Source organism: Salvelinus sp. IW2-2015, linkage group LG20 (assembly GCF_002910315.2).
Source record: "Salvelinus sp. IW2-2015 linkage group LG20, ASM291031v2, whole genome shotgun sequence".
NCBI classification, from domain to species: Eukaryota; Metazoa; Chordata; class Actinopteri; order Salmoniformes; family Salmonidae; genus Salvelinus; species Salvelinus sp. IW2-2015.
The window spans coordinates 9463187-9484908 of record NC_036860.1 but is presented as its reverse complement, the minus strand read 5'-3'; the positions used below and the strand labels follow the sequence as shown (position 1 = coordinate 9484908).

At 42.1% G+C, this 21722-nt stretch overlaps 1 protein-coding gene across 1 annotated transcript; it reads left to right on the top strand.

Annotated features, from left to right (window-relative positions):
* The first annotated feature begins 2596 nt into the window (after positions 1-2596).
* Positions 2597-19032, top strand: LOC111980591 (ubiquitin-conjugating enzyme E2 Z). Its single transcript, XM_024011404.3, has 7 exons — positions 2597-3367; positions 4607-4679; positions 5242-5429; positions 6408-6519; positions 6907-7019; positions 11105-11195; positions 15440-19032. Exons 1-7 carry the CDS (start codon positions 2940-2942, stop codon positions 15614-15616), a joined length of 1182 nt encoding a protein of 393 aa, XP_023867172.1. The 5' UTR covers positions 2597-2939; the 3' UTR covers positions 15617-19032.
* Positions 19033-21722: the final 2690 nt, after the last annotated feature.

Below are 21722 nucleotides of genomic sequence, written 5' to 3'. Positions count from 1 at the left end.
CCAAGTTAAAAGTTGTAGCTTCACTGTCTATATAAATATGAAGGGGAGTGTTTTATTCTTTCGGGTAGTAGTTCCCAACTTTAAAAAATGTAATTCTGTGACACTTAAGGTCCCTATAAATGTATTTAGTGGTGATGACCTCTTTCATCTGATCGATACTGCAAATTATCTATTTTCTGTAACAAATGTTTTTATATATTAAATAGGGTATATTATGACTATTTTCATAGTTCTGATAGTTCCTTACTCATTATGGTTGATTTGTGTGTAGCCCTTTAAGTGTATCCTGCCAATCTGGGCCAGATTAATTAAACATTTTTAGCTCTGGTAAAGTAGGTCTTTAGTTTTGAATGGTTTGGGCTACAGAGGAGCGGTTTTCTGTATTTTAAAGGCACAACCGACACAAAAGCAATGCTCCGTTTGTTTCTATGACAGATGCTGTTCTATAGATTAGCCCAGTCATATATTAAGAAATATTTCTCTGACTAAACCTGATCAGACTTGCCGATAAAATACATTTAAAATTATACAAATGACTTTGCTCGTGGTGTCCGCCCCTCAAATACAAATGTAACAACAGTCTGAGCACACTGGACTTAAAACAACGATACATATGTAACCATGTGCCATTTAATGTATTATCTGACCTGCACTAGTGCTCCCAAGTCAAAATGCTATGTGCATTTGCTATACTGGTGAAAATGTACAACTTCAATCACTAATGGAAAAAGTGACTGTCTGGAAGAATTTAAATATTTTCTGGTAGGAGACAGTTAAGAGGACACCCAGGATGTTCTATAACCCTGAGTTAAACTTAAGCACTCTTCTATAAATTACAAGTCAACATTTTTTTTTTTTTTTTTAACTGCCAACTCATTTAGGTTATAATCCACGTCAAGGTACAGTTGAAGTCGGAAGTTTACATACACCTTACAAATACATTTAAACTCAGTTTCACAATTCCTGACATTTAATCCTTGTAAAAATTCCCTGTCTTAGGTCAGTTAGGATCACCACTTTATTTTAAGAATGTGAAATGTCAGAATAATAGAGAGAATGATTCTTTGAGCTTTTATTTCTTTCATCACATTCCCAGTGGTCAGAAGGTTACAAACTCAATTAGTATTTGGTAGCATTGCCTTTAAATTGTTTAACTTGGGTCAAATGTTTCGGGTAGCCTTCCACAATTTCCCACAATAAGTTGAGTGAATTTTGGCCCATTTCTCCTGACAGAGCTGGTGTAACTGAGTCAGGTTGTAGCCTCCTGCTCGCACACGCTTTTTCAGTTCTGCCCAAAAATGTTCTATAGGATTGAGTCAGGGCTTTGTGATCCACTCCAATACCTTGACTTTGTTGTTCTTAAGCCATTTTGCCACAACTTCAGAAGTATGCTTGGTCATTGTTCATTTGGAAGAACCAATTGCGACCAAGCTTTAACTTCTGATGTCTTGATATGTTGCTTCAATATATCCACATACTTTTCCTCACTCATGATGCCATCTATTTTGTGAATTGCACCAGTCCCCCCTGCAGCAAAGCACCCCCACAACATGATGCTGCCACCCCGTGCTTCACGATGGGATGGTGTTCTTCGGCTTGCAAGCATCATCAGACCAGAGGACATTCTCCAAAAAGTACGATCTTTGTCCCCATGGCAGTTGCAAATTGTAGTTTGGCTTTTTTATGGCGGTTTTGGAGCATGGCTTCTTCCTTGAGAGGCCTTCTAGGTTATGTCGATATAGACTTGTTTTACTGTATATAGATACTTTTGTACCTGTTTCCTCCAGCATCTTCACAAGGTCCTTTGCTGTTGTTCTGGGATTGATTTGCACTTTTTGCACAAAGTATGTTCATCTCTAGGAGACGAAACGCGTCTCCCTCCTGAGCGTATGACGACTTGTGTGGTCCCGTTTTATTCTTGCGTACTATTGTTTGTATCAATGAATGTGGTACCTTCAGGCGTTTGAAATTGCTCCAAAGTATGAACCAGACTTGTGGAGGTCTACAATTTTTTTTTTTTAACGGTCTTGCTTATTTCTTTTGATTTTCCCATGATGTCAAGCAAAGAGGCACTGAGTTTGAAGGTAGGCCTTGAAATACATCCACAGGTACACCTCCAATTGACTCAAATGATGTAAATTTGCCTATCAGAAACTTCTAAAGCCATGGCATCATTTTCTGGAATTTTCCAAGCTGTTTAAAGGCACAGTCAACTTAGTGAATGTTAACTTCTGACTCACTGGAATTGTGATACAGTGAATTATAAGTGAAATAATCTCTGTAAATAATTGTTGGAAAAATGACTTGTGTCATGCACAAAGTAGATGTCCTAACCGACTTGCTAAAACTATAGTTTGTTAACAAGAAATTTGTGAAGTGGTTGAAAAACGAGTTTTAATGACTCCAACCTAAGTGTATGTAAACTTCCGACTTCAACTGTATGGTGTTGTAAAGAAACTGTAAAATACTGACTGTATGTTGCTACTGTCCCTGACAGCCTCATAACATGGACGCAGAGTCCAAGTACAATTCCGATGATCGCCGCCAGGTGGCAGTAAAGGTATTCTGTGCTGTGGGGAGGAAGTGGTTATGGAAAACAGAAGAAAAAGCTTACTGATAAACAGGCTGAAACCGCAAACTGCGTTGATGACTGGCAAACTGAGAATTTGTGACGGGTAATATATTATAGCGTTAACTTTTCGACTGACTGTTTGTAGTTTTATAAGACATAGCTAAACACGATTAGCTACTTTTGGAGGCGAGAAGAAAGGCATACAATGCCGTGGGAGCGCTTTTTCTCATCTTCTCCTCTCCTTGCTCGTCTTCCTCATTCACCGACTGCGTGAGGACGGACTCAAACAAGAAACTGCTGTATCGACAACTGTCTAACTGTAGCTAGCAAGCTAGCTAGCTAGAACCTGAACAAGTGCTAATTTACAATGGCGGATAGCGTAGGAGAGGTTGCTAATGGTGAAATTGGGTTAGGTGTTGGTAGTCAGGGAAATGGAGCGCCGTTGTTGCCGAGTTTGGGTAATTCTCTGCCGGGCCACTCGACGAGTGGAGCTAACCTGGCATCACCACCTCCTGCAGCGACTGGCCTAGCCGTCATGTTCCCTGGAGCCACAACCACCTCAACCGTTGTGACTGGGAGCGGATTTGGAGGTGCAGGTGTTCTTAGCACTGTAGTGGGCTCTGCCATTCCAATACCCCCCTACTCGGCCACCAGTGCTCTGCCAGGCGGTATCGGTTTGGGGGTGGCCGGAGCAGGCCTCTTGTCGCAAATTCATGCAACGTCCTGGGACCCAACACTAAGTACCGACTGGGACAACGAGAAGACGTCCCAGCAATGCATTCTCCGAATCAAAAGGTAAACATTTGAGTATCCAGATATACACTGGTGGGCTTGCCTGTTAGAACATATGGAATGTAGTTCCATGCTGTCTGAAAACGAAAGAACCACACCACACGTGTATTTTTGTGACTATAAATGTTACTTTTTGTTAACACAAGTGTTACATACGGCAGGTAGCCTAGTCGGGCGGCGCACAATTGGCCCAGCGTTGTCCGGGTTAGGTGAGGGTTTGTCCAAGGTAGGCCATCATTGTAAATAAGAATTGGTTCTGACTTGCCTATTAAAATATTTTTGAGGAAATACAGTTAAAAAAACAATAGGTTACATTTTCACACACGTTCATAGGGTTAGTGTTCCCAAACGGCCATATCTCCATGTTACAGCGCTTGTTTAATTATCTATCTAGCATGCTCTGAACATCTTGTCTAAGCATAACTCAAAAGTGTAGTTTTGTTGGATGGAGGCACCCATAGCTGTATGGATCTGTAGAAAACGTTTACAGTAAGTTTTTTTTATTTTAAGGATTCTTTCCCGCTGATGAAAGGGCCATATGTTTCAAAAGCTCTGTCACAAGTGATGATTAACAATGTTTCTTACCTTTAAAACAGCGTCAGGGTTGTAGTTCCAAAGAGGTCGTTTTGGGCGAAGCTAATGGCTGAACTAGGGAGAATGCCGCTTAGAGTTTGAGCGCTAGGACTGACCGTGAGGATTTGTGAAGAGCAGAATCAACAACCTCTGCAAAATCAAAACAGTTGCTTTGTGAGAAGGTGTTAATTATGTAAATTCCAGCTGAAAAGTACCAGAGGCCTGCCTTTGTTCCCAAGTGAGCGCGGGTCCATTAGAGTATGACACAGTGAGACACTGGTGCTGGCCCGTGTAGATGGAAACAGAAAAGTCTGAGCCTTTTGGGTGAAACATTGGGGTAAATCCTGTAAGAAAATGATTACTTACGCTACTAGTTAGGCCAATAGTTAGTATTAATTGGTCAGTTACTGATGTCATAACGTGTCAATCCATTTGCTTACTATGATGTGACTCTGTAATTAATATATTGACCTTATATTATGAAACGTATAAACACAACATTGTCAACATAAAAGGTGCCACTTGTCTCTTAAAATGTTTTGCCCCTAGTGCCAGTCTGCTTGTGCTAATGATGCCAAGTAGGCAAGAGCACAAACAGATCTGGGATCAGGCTACTATCATTGTGTATTAGCATCTTTTCTTAAGTTTGCCTTCCTACTCTCTCCTCAGGGATATAATGTCCATCTATAAGGAGCCTCCCCCGGGTATGTTTGTGGTTCCTGACCCTCACGACATGACTAAGGTAAAGCTCACCGACTTCCACCACCACTCCCTAGGTCCACAGGGTCTGTTTTGGTACAACTGTACAAAGTCAGACAGCAATGTGAGTTTCATCAATGGCCAAAGTCATTTGGCTATGATGTTGAAATATGAGCCTTAGACCTTACTGTGGTATGTTTAGCTAGCCAGACTGAAGTATTTGACTAGTTTATGAAACAATGTCCTTCAAATGTTGATGCAGAGTTACAGTTCAAGCAACTCCTATCCCAGGCTCAAGTTGTGTGGGGGGGATCCTTCTTTATTCAATTCTGTTAATTTTCTTTTGTCAGGCCCAAATTTACTTTATAACCCACATACTCAATGTTTGTACTAAGTTTTTTAAAAATCCATGAAATTGGACATACTAAACAAACAATACAGCCATTGAATAACTTTTGCTGTGGCAAGAGGAACAACAGCCCTCTTGGAATTAGTCTTCTGCACAACTATTATGAGGATTATGGCAACCATGAGAATTATGGAGAAATTCAACGCATCAACACCCTCACTAAATATTAGTCCTGACTCTAGTCTTTCCTCCTCAGATCCATGCCCTCATCACAGGACCCTTCGACACGCCCTACGAGGGAGGCTTCTTCCTCTTTCTGTTCCGCTGCCCCCCGGACTACCCCATCCACCCCCCACGGGTCAAGCTCATCACCACCGGCCAAAACACTGTGCGCTTCAACCCRAACTTTTACCGTAACGGCAAAGTATGCCTCAGCATCCTCGGGTAAGCCAGGGTCCTGCAGCTCAGGGGAAACCTGCTGCACCTGAGCAACCCATACATCTATGCCCATTTCCCTTTCTAACTAGGGGAGGGGGTGACTAGGGGTCGAAATGGGACAAGGCATTCATCAGTCTACCTTTTAAACCCAGGCCCATAGAATAGTAGCTCTTACAAATGATATACATGGGACACAGTGGGATATGGGGCGGCAGGTAGCCTAGTGTTTAGAGCATTGGGCCAGTAACCGAAGGGTTGCTAGATTGAATCCCTGAGCTGACAAGGTAAAAATCTGTCCTTTTGCCCCTGAACAAGGCAGCTAACCCACTGTTCCTAGGCCGTCATTGTAAATAAGATTTTGTTCTTAACTGACTTGCCTAGTTAAATAGATTTTCAAATGTGACCTGCAATCAATATCAGGATCCCACCTAATTAAACACAGAGAATGAAAAACAGCAGGCAGTACTGCCAAATAGTTGCAAGTCTGTCTGTATTACTCAAGCCTACCTGGTCTGACCACAACTGTAAGGGGTCATTCTTTGGCAGAGCATGGCTATTTATGGCAGCTCTCTATATAGAGACGCAGATAATTTCTTGCATTTCAGCACATCCTCCCAGAGCTCCCCCTCACTGTCGGTGTGTGGGTGACTTTGTCCCAGAAGATGCGATGCCATCATTCTCCTGCTTTCAATAGTACACACAAAAAAAAATATTGAAATAACGTGCCCATATATCGTAATGCTATTTTGCACCTATGGCTCCTTGAAACAGCTTTGAAGTATTTCCTCTTTCCCTTTATAGTAGTGTTGGTCAGTCTCGGGAACCTATAGGGAGTGCAAAATTGATCTACTATTCAGTCAACAATACTTTTTGGGTGAAGCACCGTAGCTCATATACAACTTAAACTTTATATTTTCCTTGGTGCGCGGGCTCCTGGCCTGAATCTTTTGTGCTTTAACCTCTTTGTTCTGGGTTGTTGTCTAGGACTTGGACAGGGCCAGCGTGGAGCCCGGCCCAAAGCATCTCCTCCGTTCTGATCTCCATCCAGTCCCTGATGACTGAGAACCCCTACCACAACGAGCCAGGCTTTGAACAGGTAAGCCTATAGCACACTGGCAAGTTGGCCTCTAATTTAGCTGGCAAGCCAAACCATAATTATAAGCCAAACCATTCCCCAGAATGCAGTTAAAGCCCACTGCCTTACGGGGATTGTGGTTCCCTGAAGAAATGCTGCCATTTTGATCAACAAAGCTACTGTGGTTTTGACATATGATATTGTGATGTAATATGACTGTGTTGTCTGACTTACAGAAGAATTCAGCCATTGTTCTATGTTTCTATTTAGTTTGTTGTTTGCCGTTTCTTCCCCATTTGTAGACGTTTGTGAAAAGCAACAGACTGACCATATCGGTGTGGGATGTGTCACTTTTTGTGTCTTGAATGTCCCCCTTACACCTGCTCCCTCTGACACTCCCTTTGCCAGGAGAGACACCCAGGGGACAGCAAGAACTACAACGAGTGCATCCGCCATGAGACCATGCGCGTGGCTGTATGTGACATGCTGGATGGGAAGGTGCCCTGTCCAGAAGCCCTGTGGTGAGTTAGTCTTGGATTGTTGACTCCAAAATAAAAGTTTGAGTCTTGAAACCTCAAAAGTGGACTGATGTTGAGATGAATCAATGTTCCACGGCATCTATTGTCTAGATCCAGCTACAATTCCTTCAGAAAGTATTCACACACCTTGACGCTTTCCACATTTTGTTACAGCCAGAGTTTAAAATGGATTACATTTTGATATTGTGTCACTGATCTACACACAATACCCCATAATGTCAGTGGAATTATGTTTTTGGAAATGAATAACAAATGAAAAGCTGAAATGTCTTGCGTCAAGTATTCAACCCCATTGTTATGGCAACCCTAACTTCAGGAGTAATAATTTGTTTAATAAGTCGGATAATAAGTTGAATGGACTTACTCTGTGTGTAATAATTGTGTTTGGCATGATTGATGATGCAGATGCTAAGCTACAGGACTGTTTTGCTAGCACAGACTGGAATATGTTCCGGGATTCTTCCGATGGCATTGAGGAGTACACCACATCACTGGCTTCATCAATAAGTGCATCGACGACGTCCCCACAGTGACCGTAAGTACGTACCACAACCAGAAGCCATGGATTACAGGCAACATCCGCACTGAGCTAAAGGGTAGAGTTGCCGCTTTCAAGGAGCGGGACTCTAACCCGGACGCTTATAAGAAATCCTTTGACGAACCATCAAACAGGCAAAGCGCCAATACAGGACTAAGATTGAATCGTACTACACCGGCTCCGACGCTCGTTGGATGTGGCAGGGCTTGCAAACTATTACAGACTACAAAGGGAAGCACAGCCGGGAGCTGCCCAGTGACACTAGACTACCAGACGAGCTAAATAACTTCTATGCTCACTTCGAGGCCAGCAACACTGACACATGCATGAGAGCATCAGCTGTTCCGGACGACTGTGTGATCACGCTCTCCGTAGCCGATGTGAGTAAGACCTTTAAACAGGTCAACATTCACAAGGCCACAGGGCCAGACGGATTACCAGGACATGTACTCCGAGCATGCGCTGACCAACTGGAAAGTGTCTTCACTGATATTTTCAACCTGTCCCTGACAGTCTGTAATACCAACATGTTTCAAGGAGACCACCATTGTTCCTGTGCTCAAGAACACCAAGGTGACCTGCCTAAATGGCTACCGACCCGTAGCACTCACGTCTGTAGCCATGAAGTGCTTTGAAAGGCTGGTCATGGCTCACATCAACACCATTATCCCAGAAAACCTAGACCCACTCCAATTTGCATACCGCCCCAACAGATCAACAGATGATGCGATCTCTGTTGCACTCCACACTGCTCTTTCCCACCTGGACAAAAGGAACACCTACGTGAGAATGCTATTCATTGACTACATCTCAGCGTTCAACACCATAGTGCCCTCAAAACTCATCACTAAGCTAAGGACCCTGGGATTAAACACCTCCCTCTGCAACTGGATCCTGGACTTCCTGGTGGGCTGCCCCCAGGTGGTAAGGGTAGGTAACAACACATCCGCCATGCTGATCCTCAATACGGGTTCCCCTCATGGGTCAATGCTCAGTCCTCTCCTGTACTCCCTATTCATCCATGACTGCATGGCCAAGCACGACTCCAACACCATCATTAAGTTTGCAGATGACACAACCGTGGTAGGCCTCATGAGACAGCCTATAGGGAGGAGGTCAGAGACCTGGCAGTGTGGTGCCAGGATAACAACCTCTCCCTCAACATGATCAAGACAGGAGATGATTGTGGACTACAGGAAAAGGAGGACTGAGCATGCCCCCATTCTCATCGATGGGGCTGTAGTGGAGCAGGTTAAGAGCTTCGTTCCTTGGTGTCCACATCACCAACAAACTAATATGGTCCAAGCACACCAAGACAGTTGTGAAGAGGGCACAACAAAACCTATTCCCCCTCAGGAGAGATTTGGCATGGGTCCTCAGATCCTCAAAAGGTTCTACAGCTGCACCATTGAGAGCATCCGGACTGGTTGCATCACTGCCTGGTATGGCAACTGCTTGGCCTCCGACCACAAGGCACTACAGAGGGTCGTGCGTACGTACATCACTGGCGCCAAGCTTCCTGCCACCCAGGACCTCTATACCAGGCAGTGTCAGAGGAAGGCCCTAAAAATGGTCAGATTCCAGCCATCCTAGTCATAGACTGTTCTCTCTCGGAAAGCGGTACCGGAGTGCCAAGTCTAGGTCCAAAAGGCTTCTTAACAGCTTCTACCCCCAAGCCATAACTCCTGAACAGCTTATCAAATGGCTACCCGGACTATTTGCATTGTCCCCCACCATTTTTACGCTACTGCTACTCTATTTATTATCCATGCATAGTCACTTTACCTCTACCTACATATTACCTCAACTAACCTGTGTCCCCGCACATTGACTCTGTACCAGTACCCCCTGTATATCGCCTCTGTTATTTTGTTTTTCTATTTGAATGTTATTTTATATTTTTTAAATAAAATGTATTTAATACTTTCTTATCCAACAATGCAGTTAAGAAAATAAGAGTTAAGGGCTTGTAAGTAAGCATTTCACTGGGAGGTCTGCACCTGTTGTATTTGGCGCATGTGACAAATAAAATTTGATTTGAATAATTTAAGATGAGTTTTGAATGACTACCTCATCTCTGTACCCTATACTGCTATACTGTAAGGTCTGTAAGGTCCCTCAGTCGAGCAGTGTATTTCAAGTATAGATTCAACGACAAACACCAGGGATGTTTTCCAATGCCTCGCAAAGGGCACCTATTGGTAGATGTGTAAAAAATAAAAAGCAGACATTGAATATCCCTTTGAGAATGGTGTAGTTATTAATTACACTTTGGATGGTGTATCAATACACCCAGGCACTACAATGATACAGGCGTCCTTCCTAACTCTCTTGACTGAGAGGAAAGAAACCGCTTTAGGAGTTCACCATGAGGCCAATAGTGATTTTAAAGCAGTTGGAGTTAAATGGCTGTGAGATTAAAAAACTGAAGATAGATCAACAACATTGTAGTTACCAACATAAATGACAAAGTGAAAAGAAGGAAGCCTGTACATAATACAAATATTCCCAAACATGCATCGTGTTTGCATTAAGGCACTAAAGTAATACTGCAAAAAAATGCAGCAACAAAAATGTACTTTTTGTCCTGAATACAAAGCATTATGTTTGGGGCAAACACAACACATTGAGTACCACTCACCATATTGAGTACCACTCACCATATGTTCAAGCATGGTGGTGGCTGCATCATGTTATGGGTATGCTTGCCATCTGCAGGGACTGGAGTTTTTTAGGATAAAAAGAAACGGACTAAAGCTAAACGCAGGCAAAATCCTAGAGGGAAAACCTGGTTAATTCTGCTTTCCAACAGACACTGGGAGACAAATAGACCTTTCTGCAGGATAATAACCAAAAATCCCAGGCCAAATGGTACACTGGAGTTACTTACCAAGACGATACTTCATGTTCCTGAGTGGCCTAGTTGCAGTTTTGACTTAAATCGTCTTGAAAATCTATGGCAAGACTTGAAAATGGCTGTCTAGCAATGATCAACAACCAACTTGACAGAGCTTGAAGAATTTAAACAAATAATGGGAAATGTTGTACAATCCAGGTTTTCCAAGCTCTTAGAGACTTACCCAGAAAGACTCACAGCTGTAATCGCTGCCAAATGTGACTAATGTGTTGACTCAGGGGATTGAATACTTATCTAATCAAAATATATTATTTTATTTTCCATCAATAATAAAAGTAAGTATTTTGTGTAGATCGTTGTCAAAAATAAATGTAATCCATTTTAACCCCACTTTTGTAACACAACGCAATGTGGAAAAAGTCGAGGGGTGTGAATACTTTCTGAAGGGACTGTATATGCCTGAACTCCAAATGTATGGCTACAGGCCGGCCACGTCTAATGTCCTTGTTGTATATGAGGCATATAGTTGAACCTTAACGGATTGCAAGAGACATGTTCAAAGCCACTGACCCACAATACATTTAGATTACACAGCTTTCAATGGCGAGTCATTTCAATTGTAGCTGTTTAGCATTTGTTTTTGTGGATAGTTAACCTGTTCCTGTGTTGCAGGAGTGTGATGGAGAAATCATTCCTGGAGTATTATGACTTCTACGAGGGTGTCTGCAAAGAGAGACTACACCAACAGGGACAGAACATGCAGGTATTGCCAGAGACCTCATTCTCCCTCTCATTCACTGTGTGTGTGTGTACACGTTTCTTTATGCACCTTGGAGAAGCAGAACACACAGGTTATAATGCATCACACATCCTGATAACTAATGCACTGCCCCTTCCCTGGGGTTCTAGCAGGGTTTCCCAAACTGGGTTCTCGGGACCTCAAGGGGTGCACGTTTTGGTTATTGCCCTAGCACTATACAGCTGATTCAAATAATCATCAAGCTTTAATTTTAATCAGCTATGTAGTTAGGGCAAAAACCAAAACGTGCACCCATTGGGGTCCTGAGGACCGAGTTTGTGGAACCCTGGGTTAGAGAATGACTGAGGGATGTACATGCCCAAACGTTTAAAGGGGTACTTCAGGATTTAGCAATTAAACCTTGTATCTACTTCCCTGGACTCAGATGAACTTGTGGACACCATTTCTATGTTTCTTCGTTCATTATGAAGGAAGTTGGAGGTAGTTTCGCGAGCCAATGCTGACTAACATTAGCACAATGACTGGGCGTCTGGGTAACAGCTAGCGATGACTGGATGTCTATGGTAACAGCTAGCATGCTAGCTATTACCATAGACGCCCAGGCATTGTGCTAATGCTGGTTAGCAATTTCCTTCAAACTGTACACAGAAACATCATAATGACATCCACAACCAGTAGCAGTGTGTGGGTAAAATCACTGGGGAAGCCAGGGGGGAAAGCCATATTATGTGTTGTGATAATTGCGTTGTTTGCTCTATAACCTGTTAGTTCATATGCCTTGCGACAGTGATAGATAGGCCTAAGGCTGAGACAATACAGTGGCAGAATAAATTTAACCACCCCTTCTGTTTCATCACAAAACCGGAGAGCAACTGTCCGGTGGAGTCCACAAGGCATATTGCATGTAACAAACAGTTACATGACCTACAGCAAGGTCATGCAAGTTAATGTTTCCAACATTTTCAGACTGCTGAACAACTGATTTAGAACCACAGTTAACGCAAGTTGCAAAGAAAACAGGAGCTGCCTCCACTATTCTAGCACCATTTCAACATCATCAAATCACCCATGCTTTGTCTAATACAGTGACAACTAAAAGCTACCAAAAACAAATTAGTCGAAAAATGATGTGGCGGTCCATGGTTTTGATGGACATGTTGACTCACCCAACTTGTAGAGAAACGCCAATGCCATCCTCTCTCATGTTGACGAAACGGTCTATAACTCTGTCATACAGTACACGCTTTTATTTTGTGTTGTCCTAGGCTACCTGGCTAAAATGCTTGCTTGCTAGCCTAACTTTCTTTTGTGGGCAACTTTAGCTAGTTAACATTAGCCTTCTACGTATTGAACCCTCAGGCCAGGGGCACAACAATGTATGGTTAATTGGGGCGGCAGGTAGCCTAGTGGTTAGAGCGTTGGACTGGTAACTGAAAGGTTGCAAGATCAAATCCCCGAGCTGACATGGTAAAAAATATGTTGTTCTGCCCCTGAACAAGGCAGTTAACCCACTGTTCCTAGGCCGTCATTGAAAATAAGAATTTGTTCTTAACTGACTTGCCAAGTTAAATAAAGGTAAAATTTAAAAAATGTATGGTTGGCTCATAATCGCTGTCATAATCATTGGCCAGTAAGGAGAATGAAGTAAAACCACAAGTAGATCCCTATCTCCATCCATGACTAATTTAGGAAAAACACAATTTTAGCTAGCCTGCGGAGGACCACAACACAACCAAATGCAACAATTCAAGTTGTTTCTGTCAATGATGTATGCTTTTCATGCGATTTGACACTTTTTGTCATTGTTGGTGTGCCAGGACCTGTCACAGTTAAGCGCACTCAGTTTAGCTCAACACTGATTGGCTATTATTTTATACTTTTTTTTTTTATCAAGGGAGGCCAAATGCTCACTGGCTTCCCTTGCATTCCATGCTATGGGCGGCACTCAATTAGTATTTGGTAGCATTGCCTTTAAATAGTTTAACCTGGGTCAAACGTTTCGGGTAGCCTTCCACAAGCTTCCCACTATATTTTGGGTGAATTTTGGCCCATTCCTCCTGACAGAGTTGGTGTAACTGAGTCAGGTTTGTAGGCCTCCTTGCTTGCACACGCTTTTTCAGTTTTGCCCAAAAATATTCTATAGGATTGAGGTCATGGCTTTGTGATTGCCACTCCAATACCTTGACTTTGTTGTCCTTAAGCCATTTGCCACAACTTCTGAAGTATGCTTGGGGTCATTGTCCATTTGGAAGACTCATTTGCAACCAAGCTTTAACTTCCTGACTGATGTCTTGAGATGTTGCTTCAATATATCCACAATCTTCCTCCCTCATGATGCCATCTATTTTTAAGTGCACCTGTCCCTCCTGCAGCAAAGCACCCCCACAACATGATGCTGCCACCCCCGTGCTTCACGGGTTGGGATGGTGTTCTTCTGCTTGCAAACATCCCCTTTTTCCTCCAAACATAACGATGGTCATTATGGCCAAACAGTTCTATTTTTGTTTCATCAGACCAGAGGACATTTCTCCAAAAAGTACGATCTTTGTCACCATGTGCAGTTGCTAACCGTAGTCTGGCTTTTTTATGGCGGTTTTGGAGCAGTGGCTTCTTCCTTGCTGAGAAGCCTTTCAGGTTATGTCGATATAGGATGTTTTACTGTGGATATAGATACTTTTGTACCCGTTTCCTCCAGCATCTTCAAGGTCCTTTGCTGCTGTTCTGGGATTGATTTGCACTTTTCGCATCAAAGTATGTTAATCTCTAGGAGACAGTTCTTGCGTACTATTGTTTGTACAGATGAACGTGTTATCTTCAGGCGTTTGGAAATTGCTCCCAAGGATGAACCAGACTTGTGGAGGTCTAAATTATTTTCTGAGGTCTTGGCTGATTTCTTTTGATTTTCCCATGATGTCAAGCAAAGAGGCACTGAGTTTGAAGGTAGGCCTTGAAATACATCCACAGGTACACCCTATTGACTCAGGGCTAATTGACATCAATTTATCAGAAGCTTCTAAAGCCATGACATCATTTTCTGGAATTCTCCAAGCTGTTTAAAGCACAGTCAACTCTAGTGTATGTAAACTTCTGACCCACTGGAATGTTGATACAGTGAATTAAAGTGAAAATAAATAGTCTGTAAACAATTGTTGGAAAGAAATTACTTGTGTCAACACAAAGTAGATGTCCTAACCGACTTGTCAAAACTAGTTTTTAACAAGAAATTTGTGGAGTGGTTGAAAAACGAGTTTTAATGACTCCAACCTAAGTGTTATGTAAACTTCCGACTTCAACTTATATACTATGCGGTGTCAAAGGAAGGCCCAAAAATTGTCAGACCCAAGTCATAGACTGTTCTCTCTCTGCTAGCCGCACGGCAAGCAGTACCGGAGTGCCAAGTCTAGATCCAAAAGGCTCCTTAATAGTTTCTACCCAAGCCATAAGAGTGCTGAACAATGAAATGAAATGGCCACACGGACTATTTGCATTAACCTCCCCCCCCCCCCCCCCCCCCCCCCCCCCCCCCCCCCCCCCCCCCCCCCCCCCCCCCCCACCCCCCCCCCCCCCCCCCCCCCCCCCCCCCCCCCCCCACCCCCCACCCACCTTTTGTTTTTACACTACACTGCGTAGTCACTTTACCCCTACCTACATGCACAAATTTACTTTGACTAACCTGTACCTCCGCACATTGACTCGGTACCGGTGGTTTCTGTATATAGCCTCATTATTGGTATTTTATTGTATTAATTTAATTTTTTTTAAATTTTTTACTTTAGTTAGTAAATATGTTGTTAACTCTATTTTTCTTAACTGCATTGTTGGTTAAGGGCTTGTAAGTAAGCATTTAACTGTAAGGTCTACACCTATTGTATTTGGTGCATATGACATAAAAATAGATTTAAAATAAGTTTTATGAAACACAGAGACAAAATATGGATATTTTTTTCTTGGTCAATTATTTTGGGAAGCCTGACATCCCTTGGCATCCATGAATACATGCCACTGTCCACGTTCATCTGACTCTTCATTGCTAAAATAATTTGTCGCCGTTTATTTACAGAAGGTTATCTATACACATATAAAGAAATTATCTCTATTTGTATAAATAAATTATTTGTAGATAAATTAAAAACACAGTATACACTGCTCCCACATGCTATAAACCTGCACCACAACAGTGGAACATTTCAGATTTTAAATATGAGATGCACATCCCACACACTCTTTCTCTCCTTACACACCTCCAGGACCCATTTGGGGAGAAGAGGGGTCGCTTCGACTACCAGGGCCTACTGGCACGCCTGAGCGCCACCCAGAGGCGCATACGGGAGAAGTGCCCACCGGAGGACAACGATGACCACTCAGACTCTGACACCAGCTCCTCAGGCACGGACCCAGATAGCCAGGGCAGCTCCCAGCCTTAGCCACCAGATGGCGCAACACTACCTTTTTCTGTCTCCCCTTTGTTTTTGCAAGATGGTTTTGGCTCAAGCGAGATGTTGAGGGGAAAGGCCTGATTTCAGGGAGCACTTATGATACAAAGGCAGAGGATAGCTTAATGTCTGTTTTGATTGGTTCTTTTTCCTTATCCCCCCTCAATGACTGCCTTTTAATTTCCCCCCCCCAACTGTTGTAAGTAAACAATGCCAGTCTACACTTAGATGGTTTTGGGAGTTTGGCTTGTAGAAATGGACACTGTTTCTTTGAAAGCAATTTGTCATAGATTCTGCCTTTTGTCTTTGTTTTCCCATGCCCGATTGGATTAGGAAGAAGCGGTGAAATCTGAGATTGACCATTCTCAATATTCACAGTCCGTACAACCACATCAGTCGTCTTAATCAGATCACCAAACTTTTATTCATTCATACATTGGTACACACACCTCAGACTATCCACTTCTAAAGTCCCATTGTCTCATGTTCTTTCATTAATCTGAACAGTACTTAATAAAATTATGAACTGAGTCATAATTACATTATGAATTCATAATGAATTGCATTAGTAAAAATAAAGCAAAAAAACTCCATTAATGCCTAGTACAAAATATGTACAGTTGCGGCCAAATATATTGGCACCTTTGCACAACAGATTGTAATATTTATTATTTTCAAAACTGGTTGGATAGCTATCTTTACCCTGTAGGCACTTGCAACTTATGCCAAGTGAGGAAAAATTACACAATCACTTGTCTCTAACCAAGTTTATTTGAATTTTCAATAATGCAGTCCAGGCCATATTTTGACTTTTAAAAAATCTACATTTCAGTTTTCATAACATTTCTCGGTCTTTTGCAGATACAATTACGTGTGACTTTTGTTTTTTCTCTCTCTACTTATTTGTGAAGAAATAGTGAATCGTTCGAGGGTGCCAATATATCTAATGTATATATGCACAGCGAGAGATTTTATTGTGGTCTATGGGCAGTGTCTTCAAATAATTTTCCATTGACTGACTGCTAAAGCCTGCATGGAAAGTTATTATTATTTTTTTCTCTCTGTTTAAGCTAAATGGTGGAGTCTATGGACATTAGGTTTGGGGTCACTACAAAACGTTTAGAAAGCTAGATTTGTCATTTGACCTGTCCCATTTAACCAATGCCACGTTTTCCATTGCATTTGTCATTGGAAGGCAGTGGACTGGTGCCTCTTCAGGTCTATATAGCGGAGTCAGCCCGGTACCAAACAGGCACAGACCTGTGTTAGATCTCTATGGTGTCACCTTTTCAGTCATCTGAAAGCCACCACCAGGATTTTCAAACGAGCCACGGGAAATGTTTTTTGATGGTAACATAAATACCAGACACCTGCTTCTATGCCGTGACAACTTTCTTTCATTGAGAGTTTTCGCCTGCGATGGGTTTCTGTAGATTGGTTTGTAGAATGATTTAATGTTGGTTTGGCCGCTTTTAAGCGCTAAATGTTCAACATTGGCTTACATATATGGTGTCAGAAGTGCGTTCCACAGGTTGACACAGTCTAAGGTACACGTTCAATATAAACCTAACCTGGCAGTAACACTGACAACACAAACTTCAAATGGACTTCAAGTGATCAAGGAGGATTAAAAAGAAAGTATGAGAAACCGTATGACCCGTTCTAACCAGTGGTCTTGTAAGGGGTCGATCTTATTTTTTCATATTGATGTGGAGTTGTTATTCTCGCTTTGAAAGACGTTAAGCCTTATCGAGACTTCTTCCCGAGCCACAATTGTTTTGAGTCTCTTGAATTGTCCCCCTTCAAAGTGTCACACAACATTGCCTATCAGCCTGCGCAGCTCACCAATAACCTCTAGTGAGGCCTCAGCGGCTGTTCAGCGGATAGGGGGCTTAACACCTCTACCGTGTCACTTGGTTTGTAGTCCTGTCTAGCAAGATGCAACAAATAATTATACTGTCTTCAGTCTTTATTGCATTTTGAAACTACCCACTCAGGATACAACAAAACCTCTTGCTTTGTAATGGCCTGTCTGGACCACAATCTACTGTCTAATTAAGGAGGCCAGCTCCAATGCAGAGTGGCACCCAAACAGGACTGGACCACACCCTTCTTTTTTTCCTTCTCATGGACATGTTTTTCTATTCCCTTCCATCTGGGTGCATTTCTGCTCACTTCTCTCAGTCGACTGGGACTTCCTCTCACAGGAAAAAATGTTGGATTTAATAGATCTCATGTTTGAGAGTACTGCTAACTTTGTTTGCAAAGTTTGGAGAAAAAAATGTTTAAAATGTATGACTCTACTGCAAATGAAAATATTAAAGCAAAGATACTACTGGCCAGGTCCACTGCAAAGGATTAGGTGTGAGATGCTCAATGTAGCGACCAGTCAGTTTGAAGCCTTGTTATGGTTTGTTGTGTATATTCCTGTAGCATTCTGATGTGACCCGTCTAGTGTGTCCCTTGTCTGATGGTTTATTTTGGGTTTGTGCCCCCAACCCAGAGAATCAACCTGAATCGCTTTTATTAAGGCATCTTCAATCCATAATGATATGGATTTCCATGTAGGTGTTTTCAGGAAGTGACTTATGTAAAGTGTAGAAACTTCTAGAATAAATGTTGGCCATGACATAGTAAAAAATATATATATAATAATTACAAATGGGGATACCTTATCTGTCAGCCATCTCAATGAGATAAGTAACATTTGTATTGAGTCCCATTGTGTTAGATGTCTCATAGTATGTCCTGACCTTCAATCTATGTAATTTCTTATGAGATGAGTGTGACACTATAATATACTGCACCTTTTCCCCAAGATTTAATTTAGGACTTGGGATGGTGTAGAGTAGACCACATTGCTTCTTAGATGGATACCAATGTACAGGGCTGCTAAAACTAGCTGCCACAGAGCTGCTGCTCTACGACAGGGTTTCCAGAACTCGGTCTAGTCCACCCCCCTCGTGGTGCACATTTTGTTTTTTGCACCAGCACTACACAGCTGATTCAAATAACCAACTCCAAGCATAACCAAGCTTTGATTATTTGAATCAGCTGTGTATTGCTATGGCAAAAAAACTAAACGGGCACCCAGGGGGTGGCCCCCCAGGACAGAGTCTGTGAAATCCTGCTCTACAGTACATTCCCACAGGGGCGTTCAACACTCTAATGGCCATTCATTCTGTCTCAGTCAATGGTAAGTGAATGGTTTACAATTTTGAGTTGACAATATGTGGGACCCATTTTAGGCCTTGACTCAACGTTCCAGGCCAAGGCATTAGTCCCAAAACTTTGACTGCCAAGTTTATGCAAGACTATTTTCATCTGATTTAATTTCTGTTTTCATTATTGTGTATGTAAAAAAAAAAAAAAATACGACTAATAAAATATACGAATGGCTATTTTGATCTGTGGCATTCTGTTTCAGTGCAAGTGTTATATTATTAATAGTGGCAATTTTATAGGCATTCAGTTGAGGGCTTCAGCCCAGCCACTGTTGCGTTGGTAATGCCAAGGAGGACTGCAAGTCCCGTAAGCCCCATATGTAGTCAGTTCTGAAATGGTTTTTTTTTGTGGTCAATTAACAATTTCTTTGTGGATTTTGATGTGTGCTTGGGGTTATTGTCTTTGCTGGAAGATCCACTTGAGGCCAAGTTTCAGCAATCTTGCCTGGCTACCCAAACACATTGCTCTGGGCAAACACCTAGCCACGCCCACAAACGTTTCGCGATCATAGAGCAGCGGAAGAATTCACTTTGAGTCGTCAATCAAGAGGCAACCAGGTTTTTGGCTAAAATGTCCTGATACTGGGTTAAGTTCACGATGCAGTTGACCATAACAAGGGCCCCAGGACCAGTGAAAGCAAAATAGCCCCATAACATCAAAGACCCACCACCATATTTTACAGTAGGTATGGGGTTATTTTCTGCTAATGCATCCTTATTGACGCCATGCTCACCACTGGTGTGCATGCAGAGTGTGAACTATACCGTGACATTCAGGGGGGTCTCAATTTTTTACACAGTACCTCCTACATTTGGAGGATACCTAGTCAGTTGCACAACTAAATGCATTCAACCGAAATGTGTCTTCCACATTTAACCCAATCCCTCTGAATCAGAGAGGTGGGGTGGGGGGGGTTCCTTAGTCGACATCCACGTCATCGGCGCCTGGGGAAAAAATTGTTGTTGGGGGTAAACTGCCTTGGTCAAGGGCAGAACAGCAGATTCTTCCACCTTGCTGGCTCGGGGATTGGAACCAGCAACCTTTTTATTTGGAGTGAACACAACTAATCTTACTGTCAAACAAAAAGTGTAATGACATTCAGCAATTGTCATTGGGTCTTCACTCTTGCAGCATGAATTAATTGGTTCGTCTTGCTGACAGAAGGACCTTTTTTGTAAAAGGAAAAGTTGGGGAAACCTGAAAAGGGGCTGAGATATGGGACTGTCCCGGGTGCAGCCACATGGGGGGGAAATGGTTTAAACCATGACACAGAGGTGGGGGTGTTCATTTAATTTGGAATAAGCATTTATTTTAATATTTACCACTGTACAAGTTACATTTTTAACAAATAGGAGAATGGTTAAATTAGCATTCATTATTTCAGACCTCCCCAAAGTTTGACTTTGTTGCATTTAGGGGGACTCATGTCTCATTCAGGGGGTCTGAGAGTTTGCTAAATGGCATTGGCACTTGGATTGGAACCTGTCAGATGACATGAAAAATAAGCTCTTTGGCCACCGACACCAGTGGTGGGTTTGGTGTCGAAATGCATAAGCAGAAAAGAACCACATACCTACTATACAATATGGTGGTGGATCTTTGATGTTTTGAGGCTATTTTGTCTCCACTGGTCCTGGGGCCCTTGTTTGGTCAACGGCATCATGAACTTTACCCAGAACCAGGACATTTTAGATAAAAACCTGGTTGCCTCTGCCAGGAGGCTGACACTTGGCCGCACGTGGATCTTCCAGCAACACAATAACCCCAAGGACACAACAAAATCCACAAAGAAATTGTTAATTGACCACAAAATCTTAATTGTGCAATGGCCATCTTAGTCTGAAAACCATTGAAAACGTGTGGTTTTAACTAAACAGGGCAGGCCATAAGCGGATATCAATGACCTGGAAAGATTCTGTATGGAAGAATGGTCTAAGGTCCCTCCCAATGTGTTCTCCATTTTTTTTAAAGGTTCAGTGCCGTTATCCTTGCAAGGTGAGGTATTGAAAGGTACTGAAAACATGGGTGCCAATCATTTTGATCCTATCTCAGTGAGAGAAAAAAATATGACTTGTTAAACATCATCTCTTTATCTGAGCAATTGTATTAGTATAAAATAAAAATTTGGGCATACAAAATACAGTACCTCAGTATTTGTATTATTCATTTTATGCAGTCTTTTTTGTTAATCTTTATTAAGGGTGCCAATCATTTTGTCCCCCCCAGTTTTATGATTGGAATGAGATACAAAACGAGCTCCGGTGTGCTTTAGGACCATGCAGATACCTCCAAGCGGTCGGGTGTACTGTTTGGAGTGTTTATCAGACTGGATAAAATAACTTCTAAAACCAAAGTTGTGCCTCTCTTTAACTTCACTGTGTATATCAATACACGGGAATTACATTAATCTATGCTACATGTGAGACTTGACTAAAATAAGAGCATTCCATCATGTGAGATAAGGGACTACTGGAGAAATGTTGAAATGTTGGCTATTCTGAGGGTAGCCTGCTTTGGACTACGTTGAATAACGTTTTATGAATGCATAATTTTCTTTCTTAGACTTTGGGCAATAGTGTGTGCTTGTCAGGCACAGGCAGTAAGGCTGTTAGAGTTTCACAGATTTTATTGATTGAATTTATTGATTATTTCTAATTGTTTTTCTTTTCTCATTTGTAGTTATATTAACAGTTTAAACGAGGAGGAAAACATTGAATTCAGACCAAAAATAAGACTATTGATGAAACCATATAGAAAGCCACAACTTCATGATGAAACATTTGTGATTGATAGACTACTACATTAGTTGATGACAGCTTAATGTGAGACAGTACTTCTCTCCAGTTGACTCCTCCACGAATAACATGTTGCT